The sequence below is a fragment of the Strigops habroptila genome, chromosome 15, assembly GCF_004027225.2.
Source record: "Strigops habroptila isolate Jane chromosome 15, bStrHab1.2.pri, whole genome shotgun sequence".
In the NCBI taxonomy this organism is placed as follows: Eukaryota; Metazoa; Chordata; class Aves; order Psittaciformes; family Psittacidae; genus Strigops; species Strigops habroptila.
In genome coordinates, this window is record NC_044291.2 from 1,497,860 (window position 1) to 1,525,074 (window position 27,215).

The 27,215-nt window shown below is 39.7% G+C and overlaps 1 protein-coding gene across 2 annotated transcripts; it reads left to right on the forward strand.

Annotated features, from left to right (window-relative positions):
- Positions 1-27,147, forward strand: QSOX2 (quiescin sulfhydryl oxidase 2). 2 transcript variants are annotated; one of them, XM_030507175.1, is made up of 12 exons: positions 1-246; positions 4,248-4,348; positions 5,583-5,631; positions 6,769-6,874; positions 7,045-7,135; positions 9,350-9,495; positions 10,102-10,245; positions 11,979-12,108; positions 14,446-14,568; positions 15,714-15,864; positions 19,980-20,168; positions 22,748-27,147. In XM_030507175.1, exons 1-12 carry the CDS (start codon positions 15-17, stop codon positions 23,296-23,298), a joined length of 2,013 nt encoding a protein of 670 aa, XP_030363035.1. In that variant the 5' UTR covers positions 1-14; the 3' UTR covers positions 23,299-27,147. The 2 variants fall into 2 exon arrangements, with proteins under 2 accessions (XP_030363035.1, XP_030363034.1); XM_030507174.1 differs by having other exon boundaries at positions 4-246; positions 6,766-6,874.
- Positions 27,148-27,215: the final 68 nt, after the last annotated feature.

Genomic DNA, 27,215 nt, shown 5'->3' on the forward strand with positions numbered 1-27,215 from the left:
GCTGGCGTCCCAACATGGCGGCGGGCGGCGGCGGGCCGGTGGCGGTGCTGCTGGTGCTGCTGGCGGCGGCCGCGGCGCGGCTGTACCGGGCCGGGCAGGACCCGCTCACCGTGCTGACGGCCGGCTCGGTGCGCCGGGCGCTGCTCAACTCCTCGGCCGCATGGCTGGTGCAGTTCTACAGCTCGTCCTGCGGCCACTGCATCGCCTTCGCCCCCACCTGGCGGGCTCTGGCGGGGGACGTCAAAGGTGAGGCGCCGCCGCCGCCCCTCCGCGGCGGGCTCGGGCCGGGGAGCGGTCACCGCTCCGCCCGGCTTCCCGCAGCTCCGCCCGGCGGGAGGCCAGGCCGCCGCGGGCCTGACCCGCTGCCCCCGCGGCCTCGCCGGAGTCCCCGGGCCGCGACCATCGGTGCCGGGTACCTGGTTGGGCCGCGGCGGGGCCTCGTCGTGCCCCTGCGCACGTGGTCACCCGTGGGGCGCTCGGCTGCAGCGGGGCCTCGGCTCGCTGTGTCACCCCCGGGCTTCGGCGGGGCCTCGGCACCCGTGGCCGTGTGTTGCGTGATCTGCGGTGCCTCAGAGCCAGTGTCACCTTCGTGTCAGTTCTTGGCCTGGTTCAGCCTGGAGAAGAGAAAGCTCCTTAAGGGGAGACCTTAGAGCAGCTCCAGTGCCTAAAGGGGCTCCAGGGAACCTGGAGAGGGGCTTTGGACAAGGGCATGTAGGGACAGGGCAAGGGGAATGGCTTTAACCTGCCAGAGGGGAGATTGAGATGAGCTCTTAGGCAGAAGCTCTTCCCTGTGAGGGTGCTGAGGCGCTGGCACAGGGTGCCCAGAGAAGCTGTGGCTGCCCCATCCCTGGCAGTGTTCAAGGCCAGGTTGGACACAGGGGCTTGGAGCAACCTGCTCTAGTGGAAGGTGGCCCTGCCCGTGGCAGGGGGTTGGAACTGGACGAGCTTTAAGGTCTCTTCCGACACAAACCAGTCCAGGATTGTGTGATCATGAGAGCCTGAACTTACTCGAGCTTTCGTCAAAAAAGGGACATGTTTACATATTGCTACAACAGCATCGTACCTTTGTAGGCAATATTGTTTATAACTTGTAATAACTTCTTCAAATATATTTTTTCTGTCTCATTTGCAGTCACGATAACTGCAAACGATGTTACGCACTTGTCTTGCTATCACCAGTTAAAGGCCTGTCTGCTCTTTAATCCATTGTGTTTTTATGAAGACTTTCATTTAGAAAAGTGGATTTTTATGTTTGTGGACATTGGCACTACCAGCAAATGCACTTGGCTTCTGGTGTTATTTGTCAGCAAAATGTTTCCATTTTAAAGTTGGAATGAGTGGATTTTAGCAGGAGATTGAGAACAGTCACACTTTTCGTTGGTTGCTTCATCCAAAAAGAACCCCCAGCTGGTTTCACCCACTTAGGCTCTCTTAACAGTTATTTTTCAGCAATATTTACGCATCTGCTAGGATATTGGAGCTGTCTTTGGGGTGCAGACTCATCTACACTAGAGAACTCTTCAATCACTGTGGTTGTATTTGCTGATGTGGTATAGTCAGGCCAAATTGGTGCAACTGCTTTGTCCATTAAAGGCCTGTGCTAATATACTTAATTTCTATTTTGTTCCTCATTTGCTAAATCTTGGCAATACTGTCATTGCAACCATCGTGGCAAAACATAATCCTCCTGAAACACAGGAGCGGTGCTTGCTTTTGTGTAATGTACGTTTTGAGCGTGATGCTCCCTCCCTCTCCTCTCAGAACAGGCTTTAAGCTCAGAGTCTTTGCTGCTGCATTCCGAATCACACATTTAGTTTTATTGCAGTAGTGCCCAAAGTGGCCATTATAGTTAATTGTACTTCTCTATCTTAAAAGATGATTGAATTTATCCACCAAAATGCCTGTGGGCTGGAATTATGTGTTGTAAGTTTCTGTGTGGAAGCAACAAACGCTTGGAAGTCGCATATACAACAACCCTTGAATTATATGCAGAAGCAATCTCTGGATTTGGTACAGCTGTTGCAAACCCAGCAATTGTTGTGTCAAATCTAGCAAGAACGATTTCATTCTAGAAACTGTTCTTTAAACACATTTGGTGGGGAACTGCAGAAACCTTGTTGTTATTCAGGAAGCAGCCTGTATGTTAAAATACATAACTCCCGAGTAGCGTTCAGGGGGAGGTTTCTTGTGATGCACGTCTTATCTCCCTGACTAAAACTTTGCAACGAAAAATAACACAGGGCATTGCAGCCTCCTGCTGGAGGGGGGACACAAGGTTTATGCACAGGAAGTATCCTCCTGTTGATCCGCTGGGACTGGTGTGTTGGTATCATAGGATCACGACTGGTTTGGGTTCAGGGGACCTTAAAGCTCATCCAGTTCCAACCCCCTGCCATGGGCAGGGACACCTTCCACTAGAGCAGGTTGCTCCAAGCCCCTGTGTCCAACCTGGCCTTGAACACTGCCAGGGATGGGGCAGCCGCAGCTTCTCTGGGCAGAGAGAGGAATTCTGCAGCATTCTGGTATTCTGTAGCATTTCTTCAAATGGGAGGTTTGACCAATCTGCTGCATTTCCAGTTGCTCCAATGCATTCATGTCATTTATTGGAACTTGTTTAGCATAGCCAGAACTAGTGTTGGTTGATATATCACCCATCTACCCCTTTCCTAGAGTTTGGGGTTAGTATTTCAAAAATATTAATATAAAATTCATGGGTATTTTACAAAGCCAGTCTTTACAGTGCCACTGTAAGCGTGCAGTCTAGGCTGGGCACTTTTGCATCCTTTAGAAAGGAAAAGCTCCTTTTGAAGCAGAAGCTAATGCTGAGCAGCACACAGCCCAGCTGGTGCTCTTTAACCCGAGCCAGGGGTTTGCATTGTTGGGCGCAGGCCATTTGCATTGGGTCCATAGTGCTTCTATTCATGGTGTGGAGCTGGATCAAGACAGGTGGAAAAAGGAGGAGGAGTGGTGGAAGTTGAATGAGAGACACCCAGAAGCCAAACTTGGGTTTTTTCATTTTGCATTTTATTTGATGAAATAGACTGTTGCATCTTTTGTGCTCTTGTGAATACGTGCCCATCTGCTCCAGCATGCTTGTAGTCGCTCCTGGTGCCTGCTCAGCCCTTGGCATGTTCAGCACAACTGAAATTCTCCCATTGCTGCCCCATCCTCCTCCAAAGACAAATAAAGGTCAAGCTAAATTTCAAAAGCAGCTAGGCAGGCAACTGTCAGTCAGAGCTTCAACTTGATGAAGCTTTCATGCTCTTTGCTATAAAAGCAAGTTTACTTTTATTGCTTTTCAAATTTTATTGATACTTGGGAATTGTGGTGGACCTTCAAATTCTGCCCACAGCTGGTTTGATTTAGCTTAGCTTTAAAAAGGAACTGTCTAAGGAGTCTCTGGGAGCAGTTCTTCCTTAAAGTGATTGCTGCAGCGGAGCATGGCTTAAAAAGCTAAGTTCTTAGGAAAATGAGAAGGAAAAAGCTATAAAGTCGAAAGCTTTTACTGAAGTTATATAAACATATTTATAGAAATACTTGAATTCTGGTGGTTATCGCTATGAAACGTTTATAAAGGAAAGTTACAGTGAGGTTCAAACTCAGCTATTTAGCACTCTGGTTAAAACTCAGATATTTTTTGAGGTATATCTAATGTATTCCCATACTGAAAACTAAAGACACCTTTCAGTAGCCAGATTGGCCTGTGGGCAGTTCTGGAGGTCTCTGAGATAATCGTAAATAGTCCTTGTTAAAACAGCTATACTAGAAGATGCACTGAATTTATGCTGGTGTAATTGGCAGCCATGTGGATGAGTAACTGTTGGATTAATTTTATTCAGTTCTATATATTCTGCATGCTTTATTTTATGAGCTTAGCTGATGGGAAAAGCTTGGGAATACAATCCGATGTCTTGCAAGTGTTGGGGTGGCCCCTATTTCATCTTCCTGGGTTCAATAAAATGTCTTTGGTCCTCAAACTGCTGCATTGTGTGTTGGGATTCTTCTTATTTAAGTATATTTAAAATACTGGTGCAGCTAAGAAAACGAGGGAGGTTTTTGTTATTTTAAAAACCAGTATTACACTTGAGGATAGAAATGAATAGCAAATGAGAATCGACCCAGGGCTTGATTTTTATGCCATTGGAATCTCGGCGTTCTGTTGTTGATTTCCATGGGAAGCAGGATCATCCATCAGCTGGGATCCGTGATCACTTCTGCTGAAAATTGAAAGATACCTTTGTTTTCAGACTGGGAATCTGCAATTAGACTTGGTGTGCTGGATTGTGGGGAAGAAGAGAACTACGAGACGTGCAAAGAATACGGTATTCACTACTACCCAACGTTCAGGGTAAGCAGTATAATATATTGCCTTAGGTAAATGATCCATGCTTTACAGGAACTAAAAGCGTAACAAACGTGCTTGTGCAGTTCCTTACATGTAACTAGTTGTTCTTTAGCTGGACTTTTATTTTACTTTTGCTGAGGAAATTGTAGAGTTTATTAAAGATGAATTTAAGTTTGTCTCACTGAATGCAATAGCAGACGCAGTCACTTGAGCAGTGATTGAGTCCTCAGTTCTGAATCGGAAAAATTCTTATTGAAGGAGGATATACCATTGTAGGAAGTGCTGGGTTGTTACATTTATATGGCACCTAGTTGTAATATACTCATTGGATAATAACAATTTATATAAATATTTTTCTAATTCAGATTTTCATTATTATTAATAGTGGTTTTAGTTTTGATATGTGAAAGTAAAGGTAATACATTGAAGTTAAGATCAACCAATGATATATTTTTACACTGTTATTCTAATTAATTTCATAATTTGCTTAAGCTAGTGTTTAAAAGGGATCTTGTATTTGCCAAAAGTATCTACAATTGCTCATTTTCAGGTGTAAATGCAATCTTTAACTTCTCTGTCTTTGCCAGTCTGTATAATCATGTTATTAACTGTAAATATGAGCAGAAAGTGATGGAGAGGATTGAACAGACTGTGTTTGTTAGGAGAGGGAACAAGAGATGTTTCACTGCAGAATTTGTGATTCTGCCCTTCTGATAGAAGGAACAATTTTATTTGGTTTTTATCTTTCAAGTTTTGGGTGTAAATTGGAAACACCAAATCTTCTCTATTTCATTTTTTATAGCAGAAGACAGTCAAGCTCCATCATATATCCTGTTTAGCCACTGGAGGGAGTTGAGGAAATGTGAATAGTGTTCTAAGTATACACACAGTCGGTAGTAACTGATTTGGTAATCAGTTGTGTTTGGGTTAATGTTTGCAGTAATGGATCAATACACAGTACTGCATTATGCATTAGGGGTTTTTCCTCTAAAAGTTGGCATTATTGTATATCAGAGTTTTGACTGGTGCATATGAGCCACCCTCAGATGGTTGAGAAGCAGGTCTTTGGAATTCAGGGTAAGAGGGAAAACTCTCTTCTGAACAGATAGAAAATGTTTTGTAATTAGAGCTGTAGAAAGTAAAAACTGTTGAAAGCCATTTTTGTTTGTGAACTGAGATTTCATCTGATACAATGAGTTATTTTCAAAGCAATAATACTTTTTTTTCTCCCACATAGTTCTTCAAAGCATTTACAAAGCAGTTTACTACTGGGGAAAATTACAAAGGTAAGAATATCCTACGGTAAGAAATTCCCAAAACAGTTATCCTATGAGTCAGGAACGTGGTGCACAAGGAGCAAAATCCTTTTGCCTGTCAGTTAGTTTAGACAGCTAGAGGTGGGCTGGACACTGACTAGCTCTTTAAAATATGATATTGCAAGTACCGGATGAAAATGAAATGTCAGGCAGAATTTTAGACAGGAAAAACATTCGTTCAAGAACTCAGAGCTCACATTCCTCATTTTTTTGAGATGTAGTTCCTAATTTTCACACATGGCCTGATGGTGTTTTAAAATTTGGGGTTTTTTTCCACCACACACCTCATCAGCAGGAGATCCCATTTGCTCAGTCCTGACTCTGGTGCTTTTTGATCTGTCAGCCACTTCCCAGGCATCCTGAATCTCAGTGGGGACAACCCCTATTCAGATGTTGACTAACCGAAAACAGGCTTATCCCCTGTGTCTGACAGGATCACAGCTTGAGGTGGTTTGTCTGGGGACAAAAGTAATGTTGTCTTTTTCAATGCATTAACATTTAGAAGGCCAGAGGTCAGAAGAGAGACCACCTGCACCATTAACCCTTCATGCAGCAGACCATAGTTGTACCTGTTACTTTTGGGCATTTGTGAGAGTTTCAGCTTTTAAATTAAAGCAAATAAAATATTCTCACACTGCAGTTATTTCCTCACATTGTTACATGGCTTTGGAACCACACCTGGCTGTTTGGTAAGAACGATTAAAAACCTTTGCAGGTTTTAATACATAATGAATATCCTGACTGCAAAAAATGAAGCTACTGAAGTTGCCCACAGCAACGCTTGTGAAAATGAGCACAGCTTTAGAATGAAGCATTGTTTGAAGAGAAAATCAGCAAGGAAGGCAGATGCTTAGAATTGGAAAAGTCTTGAGGTTTTATTAATTTTGGGGTGGAATGACAGCTTTTAAATCATCTCAACATTCAACTGAAATCCTACAAGTAAATCCTTAGTTCCTGTTCTTCAGCCAAAGAATATTCTACTTAAGTCCAAATGTAAAACAAAAACCTGACACAGAGAAGCAGGAGGATGTATGAAAACCTGCATGCAGGTCGTGTTGTCCCAGTTTGCTGCAGCAGTGTGTTTTTTTTGTAACCTGTTCTCAGCAGGAGCAGATCGAGAGCTGCAAACGGTGCGTCAGATGATGATTGACTTCTTACAGAACCATTCCCAAGAGCTGAGACCTCCTGCTTGCCCACCGCTAGATCCCATTCCGTAAGTTCCTTGTTTAAAATACAGCTCTGTGTGCTTGCTACATGAATTAAATACAATGCAGAAGTTCCTGTAAAGTTGAAATGAGCCTTTTTTCTTATTATCACTTCTGCTATGAGATTGTGGATGTACTGCATTCTACCTGTGCTAAATAGCTTTTCTTTTCTCCAAAGGTCCAGTGATATCACTTCTCTTTTTGACAAGAGCAGCCATCATTATACTGCCATTGTGTTTGAAAGTAATAACTCCTATGTTGGACGAGAGGTAATGTATGACTTATGAATGACATAGTGAATATGAATGTTATCATAGCACAGCTGAATTTTATGTTATTTAGCCGAACAATAACATTTCTGTTTATAGAACTGAATTAAAGGGTCATAAAGGGCAGGTCATGCATATTTGAGATATCGCAAAGGGGTTATATAGGGCTGTTGGAGGAACTTGCTTACAAGTGAATGTGACATCAGGTTAACTTCTTCCATTTATGTTTTAATGGAAGATTACATTATCAGTTTCATTGTTAGCACAAGTCTTTTTTCTTTCAAGATTTGGAAGACCACAACAAATGTGTTGTCAGATTATGTTGTTTTCTCACTGCTAAAGAACCGTTCCTAATATTCATTCTTCTGGGCAGCTTTTTCTACTTCAGCTGTTCATAATATAAATTCTCTGGTTCTCTTTCTTCACATATAGGTTTTAGGAAGTTACATTCTAAGTTAAGTGATAGCATAAAATCATTTTCATAGCTCCGAGGCACTGAGGAAGTGGGAGTCTTTGGCTTTTTGCTTCTCCCACCCCCCCAATAAAATATGTGATTTGCCATCATTTCACCACCTAATGAGCCTGCTGTTAGCTTAGACAACTGTTACTTTTCTCTTCCTGCCGAGATCTAGGATAAGTAAAGAAAATAAATTGCATAATTATCTAGGCATAATCTGTGTAGAAACATCCCATGTCTCTGAAATGTTTCTAATTAGATTTGATGCTGAGATGGCCCAGTTGCGTAAGTGGAGGAGAGTGTGCTGCCAAAAGCAAGAATCACTTTGAGAAGCAGGTTGTTCCCAGACGTTCATTTTCTGGAAGCTGCTGGGTTGATACAAGTGGACGTTACTGAAGAGAAGAAATGGGATCATTATAAAGTTCTTCAGCTTTTGAACACACTCACCTTAATTTTATTACCTGCTGTTATGGGGAAAGACTCGAGTGTCATTTGATTAACAGAAAGTGGAGTCTGCTTTCAGAAGAAAAGATATTTGCTGATGTTATGTAAGGTCTCTTAAATTACAAGTTTGAAAGTGAGGGATAACATAGCAAAGGTAATATTGACCTGAAAGGGAAAAGTATAGTGGGAACTGTGAAACTAACAACAGGAAAAAGATACAGAAGAGGCAGAGAGGGGTAAAAGAATGGCAAGTAGAAATGTATGAAGAGTTGGAAGCATGGGATGGTTTGTAAGTAGGACTGGAACATTTGAAATGGTAGTATAAGAGCACAGGCTAATAGAAGGATGTGAGGAGTATTCTCATTAGAGCAACAAAAGAGGGCATGTGAGGTCTTGAGGGATTTAAGAAGGGAAGAACTCAGTATTTAAACTTTGTTTTTTAAAAGGCAAATTCTCATTACTTACAACTGAGTCATCATATTTATAGGTGCAGCTTTGGCTGTAGTTGGCAAAGAATTTGGATAGTCAAGTCCTGGCAAATCTTGGAGGCATCCTGATGTTACCACCCTCTTCTGCCTCCGCCACCCTTTGCTGAATTTCACATCTTGCAAAGAAATTTGTGACCAACTCCCAGTTGCTCTAGTGCAAAAGCCCAGCATCAGGTGCAGCAGTTGATGAAGATTGGTTTGAGCTGGGATGCTGGAATCTTGAGATATGGGCACCTGTCCCTGTAGGGAGTCTCTGCTCTGGGGTTGGCAAACAAAAAGAGCTGAACAGGGAGCTGGGTGCTGTGACACCACAGACTACCCAGCTTGATTCGGCAGGACTTGCCAGGCAAAGCCTTAACTCCCATGGAGCCTTCAGTTGTTTTCAAAGTCATAGACTTTGACATCAGAATGCCATAAAGAGGTGGGACCAATGTTTCTTCACTACCTGAAGATTTGCCTTTAGACTCTTACATATATAATATGAAACATAAACTTGCTGGTGCCTGTGGAATATCCTCTGGGCTATTTTGAGATTTATGAGGACATTTCATCATTCATTCTCATGTTTTCTTCAGATGTTAGACTTCAAAGGGAAAAGATCAGGATAGACCAAGGAGAAAAAAAAAAAAAGGAGATAGGAGTAATAATTTCCAGAGCAGAGTAAATCTTCTTTAACTGAAATTGTTAGTGTCCACAGAATACTCATAGATGTATTCCTTGGTGAACAGCTTAAAGGATGATGCACTTCACCTATTTATGTCTTGTCCTACAGGATTGCAGATTCCTTGAACAATGTATAATTCATGTAATCTTTTCATTACCCAGGTTATTTTAGACTTGATCCAGTATGAAAACATTGTTGTAAAGAGAGCATTGAATTTTGATAAGCCTTTTCTTGAGAAACTTGGTATTACCTCGATGCCTTCATGCTACCTGATGCACCCTAATGGGTCCCATGGATTAATTAACAGGTAAGTAGTTATCTGTCAAAGAATATGGGGAGGTCCACGTAAGCTATAAAAGCAGTTTCCACAGCTTTCTTTCATGCAAAGGAAATTATTCTATAACCTTCTTTTGCATATATATAGTGAAGTTGTGTCCTGGCATGTTATCTATACACTGTACTGACTGAAGTTGTGTTACCTATATTAGTAATAAGAGACCTAATACTAATTTTACTTACCACTGTTATAGCTTTAACCTATTACTGTAATGCTTGTGAAAGGAAAACACTTTGGAATAAAAGTGGAAAAAAAAAAATCAATGAAGTATCAAAGTTCTTAAAAAAACTTGCTTCTAAGTCAAAATACTTGTTCCTTGTGAACGTTGCCTCTACGGTGACCTGATATGTTCTTATTTTGAATAGGATTTCAAACCACTAATCCAAATGATTGTTATTACTATTCCTAAATTGAACAGTATTTGATTTCACTTTGTATCAAAACATAATATGCTGCACAAGGACTGTGAAACATGAAACAAAGTGAATATCTTATTTTATAAATACACTAATTTGCTGTGGATATTCACTTAGTCTGAGATGAAAAGTAATCTTTACTTTGTCCATTTATATGCAGTTTGAAGCCTCTACGGTCTTTCTTTTCTTCGTATTTAAAGTCACTGCCAGGTGTAAGAAAAAAACTTCTTTTGCCACTTCAGCTGCCTGTTCAAGAAAATAAAGAGGAGAGTACAGAAACCAAGGTGTGGAAAGAGTTCGATAAGTAAGTGATACCCTTGATTTTCAGATCAATGCTTGGTTATTAAAATTTTCTTGCAGTTTTTTTCTTGCCACGCGGAAAGCTGTGCTCTCATGTATTATAAAATCATAGGTCACTGATTTGAATTGTTGGAAAACTTCAGCAAGTAATCATTTTCCCTGAAAAAATAAATAGTAAGTAACAAGCTACAGCGTTTCTGTAGAAAACAAGAGTGCTCTGCATGTGTAATACTGAAGCAGTGCCCACTAAAAAGTGCTTGTCAAATGCAAGTGTAACAGAAAATACTGAAGTCACGGTAAAAGAAGTTTATCATACTAAATCCAGTAAGGTTTATCTTCACCCTCTTTCCCTCTTTGTTTGAGAGAAGGATGCAAAGGCTTTGCAGAGAGATAATCCCTCAGCATCTTTAGATGGAAAAGACATAGGACTGTGTGCTTCAATTTTGTACTTATTTTCCTTTCATAGACACTATTAATGTCATCTTCTTCCTAGGACTATTATAAAATACTTTATACAAAACATTCTGTTATCAAAACAACTTGGTTAAATTGAGCTGCTTTCCAGCAAGACAAAATCTTGTAGATATGAATTTCCAGTCCAAGTATCTTCTAAATAGGATCCTTTGGGAGAACCTCATGTATTCCTATGGATGTCTCTTTATTTGAGAAACTTGAAGCAGAATTTTGCTGGTTTTAAGATTTGAGTGAGTACCTTATTAATTAAGGAGATAAACTCATACAAGTTTGTAGTTTGAGTTGTTAATATAGATTATTCTGTATTTTAATGTTTCTTCCTGCATGCTGTTTAGGAGGTGGGGCCAGGCAGTTTCTTGAATGATTGTTTTTTTAATTCTGTTTCGTTTTAGAGATAATAGTGCTGCTGAACTCAGTGTTAACTCTGTAACTATGTGAACTTCTGTTTGTTCAGTTATATTGCTCTGTGTCGCACTGTCTAAAGTTTGTACTCTGAAAAGCATTAAAGGTAGGGTGCATTACCTGGTGCATTTGTAGTTTGTAATGTGGTTTTTGTTGATATCTTCTTTTTTATAAAGATATTTGGTTGTGAGAAGGAACTCTTAAAATGTTTCATTTGTTTTACATGCTTTACTTATACCTGTTGTGAGGTACTTAAATTTGTCTTAAGAGCTGGTGTGATTAAAATTGTTATACACAAAGAACCACCAGTAAAACTGCTGCGTTTGAGAGAGGGTTTCTAGATTCAGTCCTTTCCAACATTGTTTGCCCTCCTACTCTGTGTATAATTTACTTTTGTTCAACAAAAGTCTCCCTTACTTCGTAGCATGTAATTTTTCTATTTGTGGTCAGGCCTGACGAGAAGCTGTAATTTCTCTACACTAGCTATTTCCTTGCTGACAATGTCAGGGTTATAATTGCATTACAAAGTAAAGCTGTCTGGGAGGCAAAAGTTTAGTCAACTATAAAAGAAATTCTTGTGTGTGGTTATGCTTCATTTGTCTAAACTCTGAACAGCATGACATAAAATTACACTTTTCAGAGAGTACAGTGAAACTCATTGAACTTGACATTCACCCACTGAGCGCCTGAGGTAACTGCTGTGTCTTCCCGTGCTGGTGTAGGATACACTGCAATCACTGTGGAGTGGCAAACGTGGAGGTTTTAATGACACCCACTATATATCAATTTTACCTTCATGACTGGTGAGAAAATGAGCGAAAGAAACCTGCCACTTTCTAACGTTATATATGTTTCTTTCAGAGCTAAGCTGTACATGGCTGACCTTGAATCGGGATTGCATTACCTGCTCAGGGTAGAGCTTGCTACACACAAGACACTTGAGGGAGCTGAGCTAAAGACCTTCAAGGATTTTGTTACTGTCTGTGCCAAGGTATACACTGCTAGTCTTTGATTATTTGTAAGAATAAAGTGACTCTAACATAAAATTTTTTATGTGACATAAGTCTCTCAAGATGTCTTTCACAATGCTTAAATATATGCTTCCTCACTAGCTTAAAAAAATATAGTTTTGTGGGTTTCTTTAAATTTTTGAGTTATTGTATGCCATTCTGACGTACTTATGAGGTTGAAATGCATTTTAATTTAATCTTAGAGGGCTTGAAATTAAATAAAGCTTAAGTAGTCCACAGCATATTGAACAAACACTGTAAATATAGTCCATTTATCAGATTTTCAGGATAAGTAGCTATTGTAACTCGGTGAGATTAAGAAACCCTTTGGTTTTGATTCTTGACTTTTGGATTTTGTTAATGCATACTTGCCAATGGTGTTCTGTTTAGAGATTGTAGTAACTTCTGTCTAAATTTTGAATACAATTGAGGTATTGCATTTGATCAACTGAATATTTTAAACTAATTGAGGTATTGAATATAATTAGCTATTTAAAAAATAAAGATGCTTACATATTACATTTGAGTGAAGGGACGATCTATGTAATATAACGTGATGTGACTTGAAAAAAATTGGAATAATTTGACTTTATAATGTCAGCCTACTTGAAATAACCAGTGTCTCTTCATAATTACCAAGCAGCTAATCCTTTGTTTCTTGTTGCATTAAAGAAAGTGAATCAACAGCTATTTGAGGGAATAATAAGGCCTATGTGAACTATTTCCAAATATCTGGATTTATCTGAAAATCAGACAGACAGTTTCTTGCCCCCGCTGTGGCCGTCAGAAATCTCTAGCTGGCCTCATTTCTTTAAGAAAGTGTGGTGGTAATCTTTCCATCATATTATCCCTACAACATCCTCTCTGCTTCCTGATGGCTCCTGGCCAGCTGATGTCATTTGCTTCCCTGGCTATTAGTGCATAAGTGGGGAATGCTCTCTTTGAGTAGCACGCTCGTCTCCAGGCTGCCTTACAGAAGTGGGGACTGCTCTGTTGTGGAGCACTTGCTTCGTAGTTCTCATTCATGATTCTCAGGTGTTTCTGTTGAGAAATGTTTATACTGTCCTCTTTTTTTAACATTTATAGCAATATAGCATTTATAGTGATGGCAAGTCCTACGTCAGAGAGGTCTCTGGTTCCCTTCTTGGGGAATTTCCATTGTTGTAGAATTAGGTTTTTTTGGCAACCAGTGCAGAAGTCCATTGGTTTTTAAATCCTTGATGAGACCGATACCTACCTGAGACACTGTGCAACTGTTGTCTTTCAGATAGTTTTTTAGATAGTAGTGCATGATGTCCAGGGGGTCCCACAGGAGTAAATGTAATGATAGTATGCAGTCTGTAGTTCAGAGGTGTGCTGGTTTTTTACAGACTGTTTAAGGGTTGTCTCTGAACCTGAATAATGCACAGGGCACTTTGTGTTAATACAATACAGACAACTAGCAAAAGGGAGTTCCTGCCCATTAGATTTGCATGGTATCAAGTAAGCAGTCTGTGAATTAGAAATATTATCAATAGTTGGACAGTGGCTGCGGTGTCACTGGCATACATATAGCATGCTCTGTCATAAATCGTTTCATGTATTTAATGTAGCAGGTAGAGGGACTTTATTTCCCCATCTGTTAAAATACTGCTCCCTCTGGAAGGATACTTAGAGGATCGTGTGCATACTGTACTTAATTCTATAGTAATTACAGCCACCATTAAAGCAAAATACAATTTCTAGTGTAAAGTAATGGCATTACCACAGATTTACAGTTCCTCGTGCTTGTCTGCCAGACTGTGACTTCTTTAAGTTGCAAGTTAAGGAAGTCACAATCTCCAAATCACTTCAGAAATCACTATTACACACATGAAAGGAAGATACTCTTCTAGGTAACCAATATCAGACAGAAATCTGAACAGAAGTTCTATGAGAACTGATTTCTGTGATTAATCTTCTAAAAGTGAGAAGGATTTCAGCCTCTCTGATTCACAGAGGTCTGATGCTCCATTCTGAGCTACACACAGAACTGAATTACCTTAATCTGAAATTCTATGGAATCTGCCAAAAGTTGCTCTATCATTTCTGCATACTGAGTACCTTCATTTTACTAGTTAGCATTTTGTGCCTGCAGCTTGTTAAATTTTGTAAGCAGAAGTCAGTGCGAGATGGCTTTTTACTGAAAGCAGAACAAGGAATTAATTTGCTCATAACAGAAGAAAATTTGAAGCATTTTAAAGACAGGAATTAAGGCATTTAGATAAAGATAAAAGTGTCCTGCTGGTAATGAGATTTGTGCTTTAAAATATGGTGTTTTCTTTCTTCTATTTTCTCAGCTTTTTCCTGGCCGTCAGCCTGTGGTAAAGTTGTTAGAGACCTTGCAAGAGTGGCTGGTGAGCCTTCCATTAGACAAAATCCCTTATGATGCTATCCTTGATCTTGTCAACAACAAAATGCGGGTAAGCTGTTACTAGTTTCCAGCATAAAATACAGCATTAGTAAAGGATAAGATTCTGTATAAGTCTGAGACATCACTTACTGATGGCCCCTCAGTCATAATGGACTTATAAAAAGGTTAAAATGAAAATAAAGGGAAATCATTACCAGGAAAAAAAATCCACATGAAGGAATTGAAATGACAGAATTGAAACACACAATTCTGGTATAAGGAGCAAGCAGTCACTAACATGGATGCATTCCCTAACAGCAGCTTCAAATCATGCAACATTCCTTATGGATGTATTTTTGAGTTGCCTTTGCTTGTTGTGCCTGTTGTCAGCAGGATTCTCATGGAGGTCAGAGTTTAAGTGTTGGGAAATTTACCCCCTGAAATGGGATTTATTCCTGAAGAGTTTCCCCTCCTTAATTTCCTGGCACAGTAAAGGCCGTGCTAGGAATCCTGCCTCGCCTCAGTAACACAGAGCCCTCTGATATGGCTGTCTTTGTACAGAAGTAAATATTAAGTCTGTCTTCCCATGAAATGGGATTGCTATCCAAAATTTGGAAACCTTCTGTGTGTTTTAGGAACCAGGGACATAAGTCTCAGAAACTAAAATCTTGCACTGGATTTTAGGTATAATGACTAAGTAGTGATTTTCTTTTAAGAAGAAATAATAATTCTACATCTTAAAACTTTACCCCTGTAAGTCATGTAAGTCTTGCTGAGTAGTATGGAATACTTAATGTACCCAGGGAAACTGTAGCTCTGTCAGAGTTTGCAGTAGTATTTGTGTGTGTTGTGTTCATACTGTTCTCAAAAATAAATTTACAAGTTAAGCTACTTAATTCTATCAGACTGATCAGACATTCATGATGTGCCTTTTAGTAGGTCTGGCATCAGTGACTGTGTGTTGTGCATCTAGTATATTTGTGAGAGGGATGAGTTTTATAATGGTGCATCAGAGTGTCTCAGACTTAAAGATGGTTATAAGTTTAAAATTTATTTGCCTTAAGCATGAATTCATTAGCAACAAGTGCAAAGGGTCGTTTACTCTTTATCCTCGGATCACCTCAACTTCAAGGTGGGCTCGGCTGTGACTGCTGTTACATTCAGAAGCACGTTTAGGTCCCAGAGCTGTCTGTCTTACTTACATCTCTGTTTCAGATTTCTGGGATATTTCTCACTAAGAAGGTTCAGTGGGTCGGGTGTCAGGGCAGCAGACCCGAGCTGCGGGGTTATACCTGTTCCCTCTGGAAGCTGTTTCACACCCTCACTGTTCAAGCTGCGCTGCAACCAAAGGCTTTGGTAAATACAGGTAAGCAGCAGTTATGTGAGACACTTGGAGGAAAAAACAAATATGTACAGCAGTTGTGCTGTACAATAGAAAGAAAACGGATTAGAGCAAATATTTTAGTAAATACTCAAATAATACATTGGTGGATGCCAGTGGCTTTCAGGTTTGCACCAGCAGAGGTCAGAGCAGAGCTTCACTGCTGCAGAAGGCTTCAAAGAAAGCAGGTCAGTTTGTCCTTGCTTAGAAATGAGGTAAATAAAGTGTGTGGCCCTAAAGGTGTGAGCAATAAAGCAGAAAAAGGCAAGAATTTCAAACAAAGAAATGTTGAACTACCTGAAAAGGGAGGAAGGCTGTTCAGGTTACCTGAGGTTGCACTGCTGATTGAATTTGAGAAGAATGAGATTGAACCATGCAGTTTAGCAGCTGTAAAAGATATACAACCATTAGCCAATCCTTCTGTAATATTATTTCTTAAATACTGAATGTTGTGGCTGTTTGGGGGGGGGGGGTTCAGCTGAATGAACTCAGTGTCCATTAATCTCTGCAGTGATACACTACTTTGCAAGCACTCTGTGAAATTGCTTATTTTTAGACTCGCAGCATCTTGTGAAGCAGAGTGTTTATATTTGGGTGATGATTCCTATTTAAGAAACCTGCTGGATGTATAATCTGTTTTCCTCACACGATGGAAATAGAATTACTAATGCTAAAATATTGGCCTTCATATGTTCTTGTTCTTGCCAGGATAGTGCTTTGTTTGGTTATTGTTCTATTTAGTTTTCATATAAAGCCTTTCTAATGTCTTTTCCAAGGAATATAAGATGCCAGACAGACTGCTACTAGATCATAAAATGCAGAAATTTGCAATTTGTCAGTTACTGATTGTATGTTAAAAAATAATGTATTATTTCAAATTCTGAGTACATACATTTGCCCAGCAACACTTGTAATCATGATGAAAATCTCTCAATTCTTAATATTGAAGCTCCTGCAGAAGAGGGATTTTTTGGATAGCAAATCATCTTGTTGTTGTTTTTTGTTTCCTTTTGCATTCCTTTAATTTTAGTACTGTGCTCTGCCTGGCGAATTTGTGGGGTTTTGTGCTGGATGTTATATTTGCAGTTTAGCAGGATCATGCATAAGTTAAATTTCCCCTTTTGTCCCAGTTGCCAAAAGTGTTCTAAGTAAATCTAAAAATGTTCTTAATATTTAACTTTACAAAATTGCATCTTAAATTGCTGCCATGTTTCAAGTGTGAGCTCTTGTCAGTCTGAAGTTAAAAATACATTGTAGAACCTGAAAACTCTTTGGCACACTTAGCCATCGATTTAAATCGGGGCAGATATGTGATGATCACTTCTTATGGCGAAAGAATTGGGTCAGTCTGAGACTGTCGGATTATGTCTTGGGAGGTTTTCCTCTCCTTATTGCTTGTTTAAATCCCATCTACTAAAAAGCATGATGTACTCCCTAATCCTTCCCACCACAGGTAGGGTTTTATGGTTCTTGTGCACTTTAAAGATTAGGGTTACCCTGAATTGCAGTAGTTTGGGAGGAAAGAGAAAAGGAGGATTACACGATGATACATGGCAGATGTTAATAGAAGATTCATCTCTGGGCTGATAAAAGAAAAACAAACAAAATGAGCCATTTTGCAATTGTTTGTTTTCTTTTGAAAGCAGCTGTATTTTTCTTGATAGTTTCCTCTTCTGGCAGCGTCTGGCAGGCAGAGGCAACCTGCTGTGGCTTTCTCCATAGCATGTTTTTATTAGTTTATATTTGACATGTTCTAATGTGGAACGGTGTAATTTGAACCTGCTCAGCATAGGGGAATCCAAAGGAACTCCGAACAGAACCGCTCACACCTGAGGATGTGTAAAATCATTGTGGAAATCTATTCCTGAGCACACTTAATTATATGAAATGTGGGTTTAGGTAATAGGATCTATTAGTGTGAATAAGACAGGCTTGTGGGGTTTATAAAAAAATGATCTGTATTCTTTTTAATCTGTTGCTGAATTTCAAAGGCAAAATGAATTGTCAAGAGTGTAACGTTACACAGGAGAACAGATACAATTGAATTTGTGTATCAGTCTGTTCCTCCATAAACAGGTTATTTGCGAGCAGTTACTTTTGGTGTGTTTGTTACTGGTTCTTTCTAACTATACGTTTTAGTACACGTGGTAAAACTGTTCTGCCTGAAATTAATTTCAACTTCCCAAAATTATTTTTCAGCCTTTCTTTTAATACTGTAATTTAATCTGCTTTAGTCTCATAGCTTTTATTTATACATGCCTGTTCAATCACAGATATTGAATGTCTGAGTAGAGATTGTTTCCTTTTTATGACTTCTTTTTGGCTTTAAAGAATCTTTTTGCTGCCATGTTTAAGAGTATAACTGCATTGTTCTAAATAAAGGTGTTCAACAGTCTTCATGCATCTCTTGTATACAAGACAGATAAATACTCTGATAGTTTTGAATGGGTTTTGTTGAGGATTCTTTTCCCCCCGAAAAATAATGCATGTGCAGAGGGGATATGTGCTGCCAAACTGTTTGTTACTCACTGCCAGAACAGGATAGCGAGCAAAGCACTGTAACCCTTTACTACAGAACCTACGAACCCTGCGTTGTAAATTGCTCATGGTAGAGACGTTCAGCTGCAGGAGTTGGTAATTTGATCAATCTGCATCATAAAACGTGTTTAGTTTGACAAGTGCGTGTTCCTGTTAACATATAGTACATTTGTAAACACATTTTGGCAGAATTTACTAGGTCAATTAAGCATGAATCAGGAAATCTGTGTGACGGAGATGAAACCATTAGGATTTCAATGAATTATATCAGGTTCTCGAGCCACTTATAGACGTAGGGACTATCTGCTGCCATAGTAAAGGCCCAGGACAGAGTTCTCAATCCGTGAAGACCTTAGCTTACTTCTGAATAAAATAAGGATTCTTTTGCATTATCTTTAGTGTAAAAGTGTGAGTGTTATAGAAATAATAATGTGTTTGTATTTATTTTAGGAGGAATTCCTGAGTTACTCTTGAAAATTCAGATGTTGCTAGTAGCTATTATGTGTATTCATTCAGTGCCTGCCAAAAAAGACGTGGAATTAGTAACTGTGATGAGATTCTGGAATTCTGTAGTGCCTCAGAGTTATGGAGTAACAAACGGATCTCACAGGCACCTCGTGAAATAGTTACCAGAGGGTCTTTGACTATTGTTTTTTCAGTAGCAAGGTCACCATAACTTTAATGCCTGAGCATAAATGTGATGGTGAATGCATAACATAAATATTCATTTAGTTATTGGGCAAGATATTGGAGAAAGTCTCTACTTGCAGAAGAATCGTGTGAAGTACAGACAGCATGGGCTTTGCATGGTTGAACAATTTCAAAATGCACCGTGATAATGGGCTTCTGAAAAAGTACATTACTTCTGAAAATGTCTGATTTTCATTTAGCTGAGTTTGTCTTCCCCTGAAATTTTAAGATACTCTCTGAAAGGAGAGATTTCACTGTAATGAACACTTGACCTTTAAGTCTTATTAAGATGTGGTGTTCTGCATAACTGAACACGATTGTATAGACTGTGTTAGTATATATGGGTATAAATAGCTACTTCACATTTTTAGTAACACTATCAGTCACCTAGCATTTGTTGAACCTTAGTGTGTTTGACATAATTCCATTGTAGTTGTGTCTGATATCCCAGACAACCTTTCAAACCAGCATGTTTTGAAACATACTGTTTCAGATCACTTTAAACTCTACATTATTTTGCCAAATAATTTGGTTTCTAAATGTCTCACCTCAGCTACTTGGGCAATGTATGTATTTTGTTGGGGAAGGGTATTTCTTCGAAGAACTGTGTGAGATTTTTAACCCCACTAATATCTTTGTGCTCTACTGAGGTATAGGTGCTGTATGATGGCACATGTGCTATGGATATCTTTATGTTATGGAAGCGGCTATTTTCTTACCTCTAAAGTGGAGGTGTAAATTTGCATGGAGCAAGAAGGTAGCAACATTTCCTTTTCTTTCCCCAAGGTTCACTTCTATGTATGTTAACATGCCGATGCTGAAGCTATGTTTGTCCAGATGGTGCTAAATGCATCTCTCATCTGTCTTCCTAGGTCTTGAAGACAATCCTCAAATAGTACTTCAGGTCATGCGGAGATACATTCAGCACTTTTTTGGATGCAAGGCTTGTGCTCAGCATTTTGAAGAAATGGCTAAAGAGTCCATGGATGCTGTTAAAACCTTGGACAAGGCTGTTCTCTGGCTCTGGGAGAAACACAACGTCGTGAATAACAGGCTTGCAGGTATGAGACACCTTGCTTAGGGAAACCCACCGGAGGTAGCTGTGTCCAAAGGACAAGGCTGTGGCATCTTATACAGCATGGTTTATATCTGAACAAAGAGATATGCAACTTGGGCTCTGTAACATGAGTTTAAAACAATAGTCACTGTTGTTCCAGCCTTACATTCCGTTACTGAATATTGACTTCAAAAGACTAACTCCACATTTACATCAGCGTGCAAGAAAGGGTGCTTGTGTGTAGAGCAAAACCTAGAGCATCCTAATCAGCTATAACTAAAGACCAGCATGGTAACCTTTGCATGGGTGAGAAGTACACCCTTGAGACAGAACTGTTACTAGGGGATAATGTCTCCTGTGATATATAATGAAAAAACTCTGTCATTCTCAGATGCTCTTTCTCCTGAGCTTTCACCTGTTGCCTGAGGAGAGGATTTTGCTGGAGTCCAAATCAAAGCCTTTTCAAAAGGAGCAATACAGTTCAGCTACTTATCGGGGGATAAAAAAATAATTACCTTTCTTTCTCTAAGAGTTTAACTAGATGATAAAACCTGTCTTCATTTCACTGTGGAGAGATGCTGCATAGAAAATGATGATAATTGAAGAGGAGACTTTCTCAGGATAAAAGAGTCTAAGCTATTAGCAGATCAGCAACAGAATGAAATAAAATTAGTGTATGAAGCAAATCTGTTCCCCCACTAGATTGCTCTGTTTTCAGTTAGACTAAAAGTACTGTTAAAATACTGGTTGTATTTAATCCGTTCTGTTACGGGGATATCAAGTAACTAAAGCACTAAAGAAAATTGGTTTCTCTTTGCACTAAATCCCTGTCTGCTGTTATGGATCTGTGTGATGTAGCATTAGTTACAATTTAAATATGCTGTATTGTGTTTATATTATGGTTATGCTGAATTCCCAAGATTTATGAAGTATTAAATACTGCTGTGAGTATAAACAGTTTGTCTCCTTTCCTCCAAGGAGAAAAAAGTAAATGGTGAGGTATTAAATAAAAACATCTCCTAATGTTTGTTACTACTGCCAGGTTGAACGTGGAGAAAGGTAGTCCTGTTGACTTGGAGTTGCTAAGTAGTGGAGCAGTGTACTTATTTAGAACATTAAGTTATTGGAAAACTCGTATGGATATTGATTTAGATGATGCAGCAGCCAGCTAAAATACCCTTTTAGTAAGAAGTAGAAACATACTGGAATAAATAATAATGTTAAGTTATGCTTTTTAAGTTTGCTAAAATTTCTCTTTGGGACAGTGATAGATTTTAATCCTTAAAAGCTGCATCTGTAGTTCTGGTAATATTATATAGCTTTCCATGAGGAATGATGTTTGACTGGTCAATGAAAACACCTTGGCACAGCCTTCAAGTGTAGGTCAGGCAATTGCTGTATGTGGCTCTGCCCTATTTATTTCTTTCCTGTTGCTTCAGAATGTATAGGATTTATGACATTCTTCTCCTTGGCAGGAAAACATGAAGTACAGCAAGTTTTCAGTCTGTAATCTTACTGTAAGATGTTTTGTTTCTACTTTCTCTACTGAAACAAATTGGTTACTGAGTGATCCGTAAGATATCCCAAACACAAACATGTTCTCTTACTTGTAGATATCAAGGAGACAAATATTTTTAAGCATCCTTTGAATCCCTAAACAATATTTTGCTTAAAAACCCCAAAGTTTTTTGCCTTTAAAAAGGATAAAAGTAATAATCTATACTTATTACTGAAATAGTTAAAGTGTTCACCAGTGTACTAATAACAATCAGCTAAAGAAATTAGCTTGGGTTTTATACCAGGTGGAGTTTTGTTCTAAAAGTTATATCCATCCACATTTTAAAGTGTTATTTTTTAGAGCAGTGCAACACTACCTACAGCATTCAGGTCTTTGCTGTCAAGACAGAAAGGTGGCCAGAGCTATGAGCAACCAAGAAGTTAAAACTGGATCTAATTCAAGGCAGCATTATATGTTTAAATGCTAAAATGCAAGCTGAAAAATACATCTTAAATACGATAATGGCATTTAAAGGACTGAAAATAGTTTGCTATAGTAATAATGCAAGCTATGAAAAAGCAAGCTGAGGCTGGAATGGTTCACAATGTAGAAACAGGAAAGTATCTGCAAGTCTTTGGCCTTGAAACTGCTGCTGCAAATCAAGCTTCAGGATTAAAGAGCAGTGAGTGCATAAGAGCAGTTTGTTTTGAACTGTAATTCGAGTTAACCCCTGCACAGCCCACATGATGGCTTCATGCCTTCTAAAAACAGCAATCGTAGCATCTTGTTGTATTTGAAAGTGAACACAACAGCTGAGAGAAGAAGAAAATAATTATGATTTAGTGTTTGTGTTCTGAAAGAGGAATCAACACTTCGGAACGTAATTGATGCATCCATAGGGAAGCTTATGAATTTCCAAAGTTGTTCATGGTTGTCTTCAGTTTAATACAAACATCGTTGTGGGCTTTTTTTGCCAACTCCACTGTTTATAAGTGGAAAACGCTTTCTGTGGTTTCCCTAGGGAAGGTTCAGCTTTCCTAGTTCGTTCACTTCTGATATTGTTATTTTTTTCTCCTCCCAATTAGGTGCTTTGACTGAAGATCCAAAATTTCCCAAAGTTCAGTGGCCAACTCCAGACATTTGCCCTGCATGTCATGAAGAAATCAAAGGATTACACAGCTGGAATGAAGCCCAAGTTCTACAGTTCATGAAGTATCACTACAGCAGTGAAAATATTCTATATAAATATGCTGGAAGCCAGACAGACTCCAGTGAAACTGAACAGGGGGATACAAGGGAGGGAAAAGACAAAAGCCTACTGAAGAAACCAAGTGAAAACAGAGAAAATAAGATCCAGGATAAAGAAAACATACTAGATTCAGAATCTAAGGTGTTAGATAAGCTAATAGCAAATCATGGACCTGTCAAAGATAGCGATAAAAGCGCGGATCGATCAGCCACCCTTAAAGAGGCAAAGCAGGCCGTGTCCTTCCTGGGGATTGGATTTTCCAACATAGACATGAGTCTGTGTGTCATTCTGTATGTAGCCTCATCCTTGTTTCTAATGATAATGTACTTTTTTTTCCGAATGAGATCCAAACGGTGGAAAGTGAAGTATTACCGGTCGTCTGTTTAGAAGGTTAAATCGGAAACAACCTTTTCATTGTACGTGGCTGTTCAGTACCAGATACAGCTTTAATATTTATGATCAGGGATTTTATATACAGTATTCCTTGTTTCAAAACCCTTTCTTCCCAAGTCATTTCACAAGTGTTCTAGCTTAATATAGGGAGCTCGCTGTAAGAACCCTCATCGTTAAGAGGCACACAGTGCTATCATGAAATGTCCACTGAAGGAAGCATGGCATTTGTCAGCTGAGATTGTTCCGTGACTTGCCACCTCCATCCTTTACTCATTTTCAGAGTAAACACTGCATTATGCAATCAGCTGCGCCTGCTTTAGAAGGAAATTGGATATTGTTTTGTGTTCTTCAAGTCAGGTAGTTGTTGGGTTTAGGGTTTTTTAATTTATCCCGAGGTGATTTTACCTCCCAGAGTACTGAACGGTGATGCTGTTGTTTCGGCTGCTTCATTTAGAGAAGCACAAATTCAGATTAATTTTTTTTTTCAGGAAACAACTTCTATTCTGATTAAATCAATTCCAAACCCTCTGATGTGACATTCTGAAATATTATTTACACTGCATAGTTGAAGTGGAAAGCACTATGTGTCCAAATAAGTCTTCCATTCTCTTGTGCATTCCAGCCAAAGCTGCGTCTGTCTCTGCTAGGATGGGAGTTTTAGGGCAGTTTGTATCTCAATAAGCAGCCTGATTATGATTGCTAATGCTGTCATCGAGTTTAAGGGAGTTTAGATGTAGGAAAAGACAGACTTGGACCCAATGCTTCACTTCCTCCTCTATCAATCAGATGTGTTAATGGAGCACTAGATAACTCGCCTCGCTCATTTATGAACCAGAAAAGTAGCTGAGCAGTTATTGTGTTATGCAAATGGAAGCCAATTCTGCTGAACTCTAGAAAAGGGAAACGGGTTTTAGTGAAGGACAGTGCAATTTGCATCAGCAGGAACAAATTTACAGATTGGGAAACACTGAGTTTCTTATGATGTTGGATAACTCCAGTACAGTGGAGTAAACACTTCAGTTCTGAGCTCTCAGCATCACCTGCTACCTGCAACATTGTCTGTGCAGGACTTAGAACAGCCCATTTCTCTTGCCCTTCTGCTGGAGCACTGCTCTGCTTGGGTCAGGAAGAGTTTTGCTCAGTCCAAGAGCTGCTCCATTCTGGGATTGGGCAGCAGTTGGGAATATGGCAGTTGCCTTTATGGGGCTGTCTGAGGTCCTGGCTTACAGCAGTTAGAGAAACCATGAACACAGTTATAAAATTACCATTCAGAACAGGAGTTCCTTTCTGATCCTGGCTGGGGGATAATTCACGTCCTGGATAGTGAAGTTTATAATCCTATCCAATGTAATTGAGCATGCTGGAGTTATCCATTACCTAATCTTTAGTTAATCCTAATAGGTTTTGGCCTCAATGTTTTCTTGTGGCAGGGAGTTCTACAGATTAATTATGTTATATAAAAAGGCTTTTCCTTTCAATTCTATATTTGCAACTTTTAATTTAATTGAATGTTTGCTGTCTCCCCTGTTACACAGAAGGAATAAATAGTCCTTGTCCACTTTGTTGTACTTACACTGTTAGTGTATCCTCCTCAGATTTCCATCATAAGCCTTAGTATAGAAAGTTTAAAGCCTGGCAACAAGAATGGCCTAAAAGCACAAAAACCCAACAGGGAGATTTTTTCATGATTAAATCTTGTTTGTTCACTGAACATTTCTGCAGCTTCCAACTGGCATAACAAAAGTGAGCTTCAAAGATTTGCTGTCTCTTGTTCCTTAAGTTTCTCAACACACAAAGAAGTAACCTTCTGTGGTTATTGTACACATGTGTCAGAGGGAAAAACCATCTCCTTTCACACAGTGCTGTTGGTGTGATGTACATGGTGAGGTGCATGGTTGGTTCTGTTCTTAACCCATCTTCACTGTTCATTGTGTGCACCTGATGGTTCTTGCTCTGATGTAAGAAACTTGACTCCAGGTTCTCTCCATGAGGCTGGAGGCCAGTTCCTGCTTCTCTTTTCCAGTGTCACTGACTTAATGTCAAAATGTGTCTGTGCTTTTTAAGGACCTTCACTGTTCCAGAGTCCTTGCTCCACAAGGAGCAACTGTGGGTCTCTTTAGGAATTCATAAGAATCCCTGTAATTACAACATCTGGGTTTGGATATTAGAACAGTTTGTAGGTAACTAGACAGAGGATGAAGTGATGTTGGTCAGTGCCACTTGCTTTGTGCTGGAGTCCAGCGAGAGGGCCCAGAAGAGGCTTGTTCAGGGGAAAGCCCAGAGCTTCCAAATAGAGTTTTGAAAATCAGGCAACTTTTAAGTGGTCTAATCTGGGGAGATGCTGGTGTCAGCCAGCAAGCGAGGACATGCAGCTTCTCAACCACCACCACAGTAAAAGCCCCCAGCCGCAGCACAGCCAGTATTGGATCTGAAAATGGGTCCATTTCTGTGGGAGTGTTGAATTTCCTGCTGTCAGTGTTCTTGCATGTTTTGAAGTTGAAAATCAGTCATTGCTGCTGTGGTTTAGAGCTCCACCAAGTACATGAGCGTGTTGGCTTTGACTCGTTCTGCTGCTTTTCATCTATATACAAACACAAAATGTTTGCAGTGATGGTTTTGCCATTAAAACAGCAACAACTGTGGGTTTGGAATAAAGTGGTGGGTTTTTTCACTTCACACAATTACCTTTGATGTTGCTGTCACCCTGCTGGAAATGTGACAAAGTGAATGGATGCTCAGCCTGTCACTCATTTGGGTTTGTTTCCTAAGAGTGTAAAAGTATGAAATTAGGATGTTGGTGTCCATGTTGGTGCTCTAACTCTATTGCCAGTGAACTGGCCAAGGCATTCACCTTACTGCTAGGAGTGACCTCATCTGGAAATGTCTTCTTGGTTTTGATTCTGGTTGTGTGAGTCTTGGTTTACTTGTTCTTATTTTCTGTCTTGTGGATGTTGCGGCTGCCCCAGCCCTGGCAGTGTTCAAGGCCAGGTTGGACACAGGGGCTTGGAGCAACCTGCTCTAGTGGAAGGTGTCCCTGCCCATGGCAGGGGGTTGGAACTGGATGAGCTTTAAGGTCCCTTCAACCCAAACCATCCTGTGATTCTATGATCTTTATAATTTACAAATTACACCCTTGTACATACTCTGACTGTAAAGATCTATTGTGTCTGCTGGGGGATGTGTGATGCTGCTTTGGTGTGGTGAGTTATCGGTGGGTGCGTTACAAGAAAGTGTTTCCTTTGTAAAAATCACCTCATGCCACCATCTCCTCAGTGCTGGAGGTTGTATTTGTGTATTGGCTTGTTCTGCAGGAGTTTCTGCAATCCCACTTCCATATGGGGATCCTACCACGCTGGTGGCAGGTAATTCCAAGAAGGGTTTCTTGGTCCTTTGTGCATGGAGTCTTCTTTGCTCTTCAGATGTTTTTAAAGAGGAAATACTAAACCTGCCTGGAAAATAAAAGGACGACTATGGAATGTGCCAGGAAAGAAAGAAAAGCTGCAAGTGCTAAAGAAACCCGATGGAGCTATTCCTGAGAACTCTCAATTTTTAGCTGTTCCTGCTCAGAACTGGCTGGGAATGACCCATCTTGCCAAAAGGTCCCAGCTTGTGTTGTCCAGGTCTGTGTGCTGCATCCGAGCTGTTGAAAATAGTGAATATGCCATTTCAGTAACTTAAATGTTTTATTTATTTTAATTCAGTAACTTGACATTTTCAAGTCTCTTCTGGTTTGGTTGCTTGGTTTTTACTCAGTCTCATACCTCTGTAGGAAGGAAAAGTGACCGTTTTGTACTAAACTGTAAACTAATGTGCTTGTTTAAAATAAATTGCAACCATTTGGCACGTTTTGGCTTTTTTCTTGTGTTCTCAGGTTCTGTCCTGCAGGGGTAGCTTGTGTACACCTCCCTTCC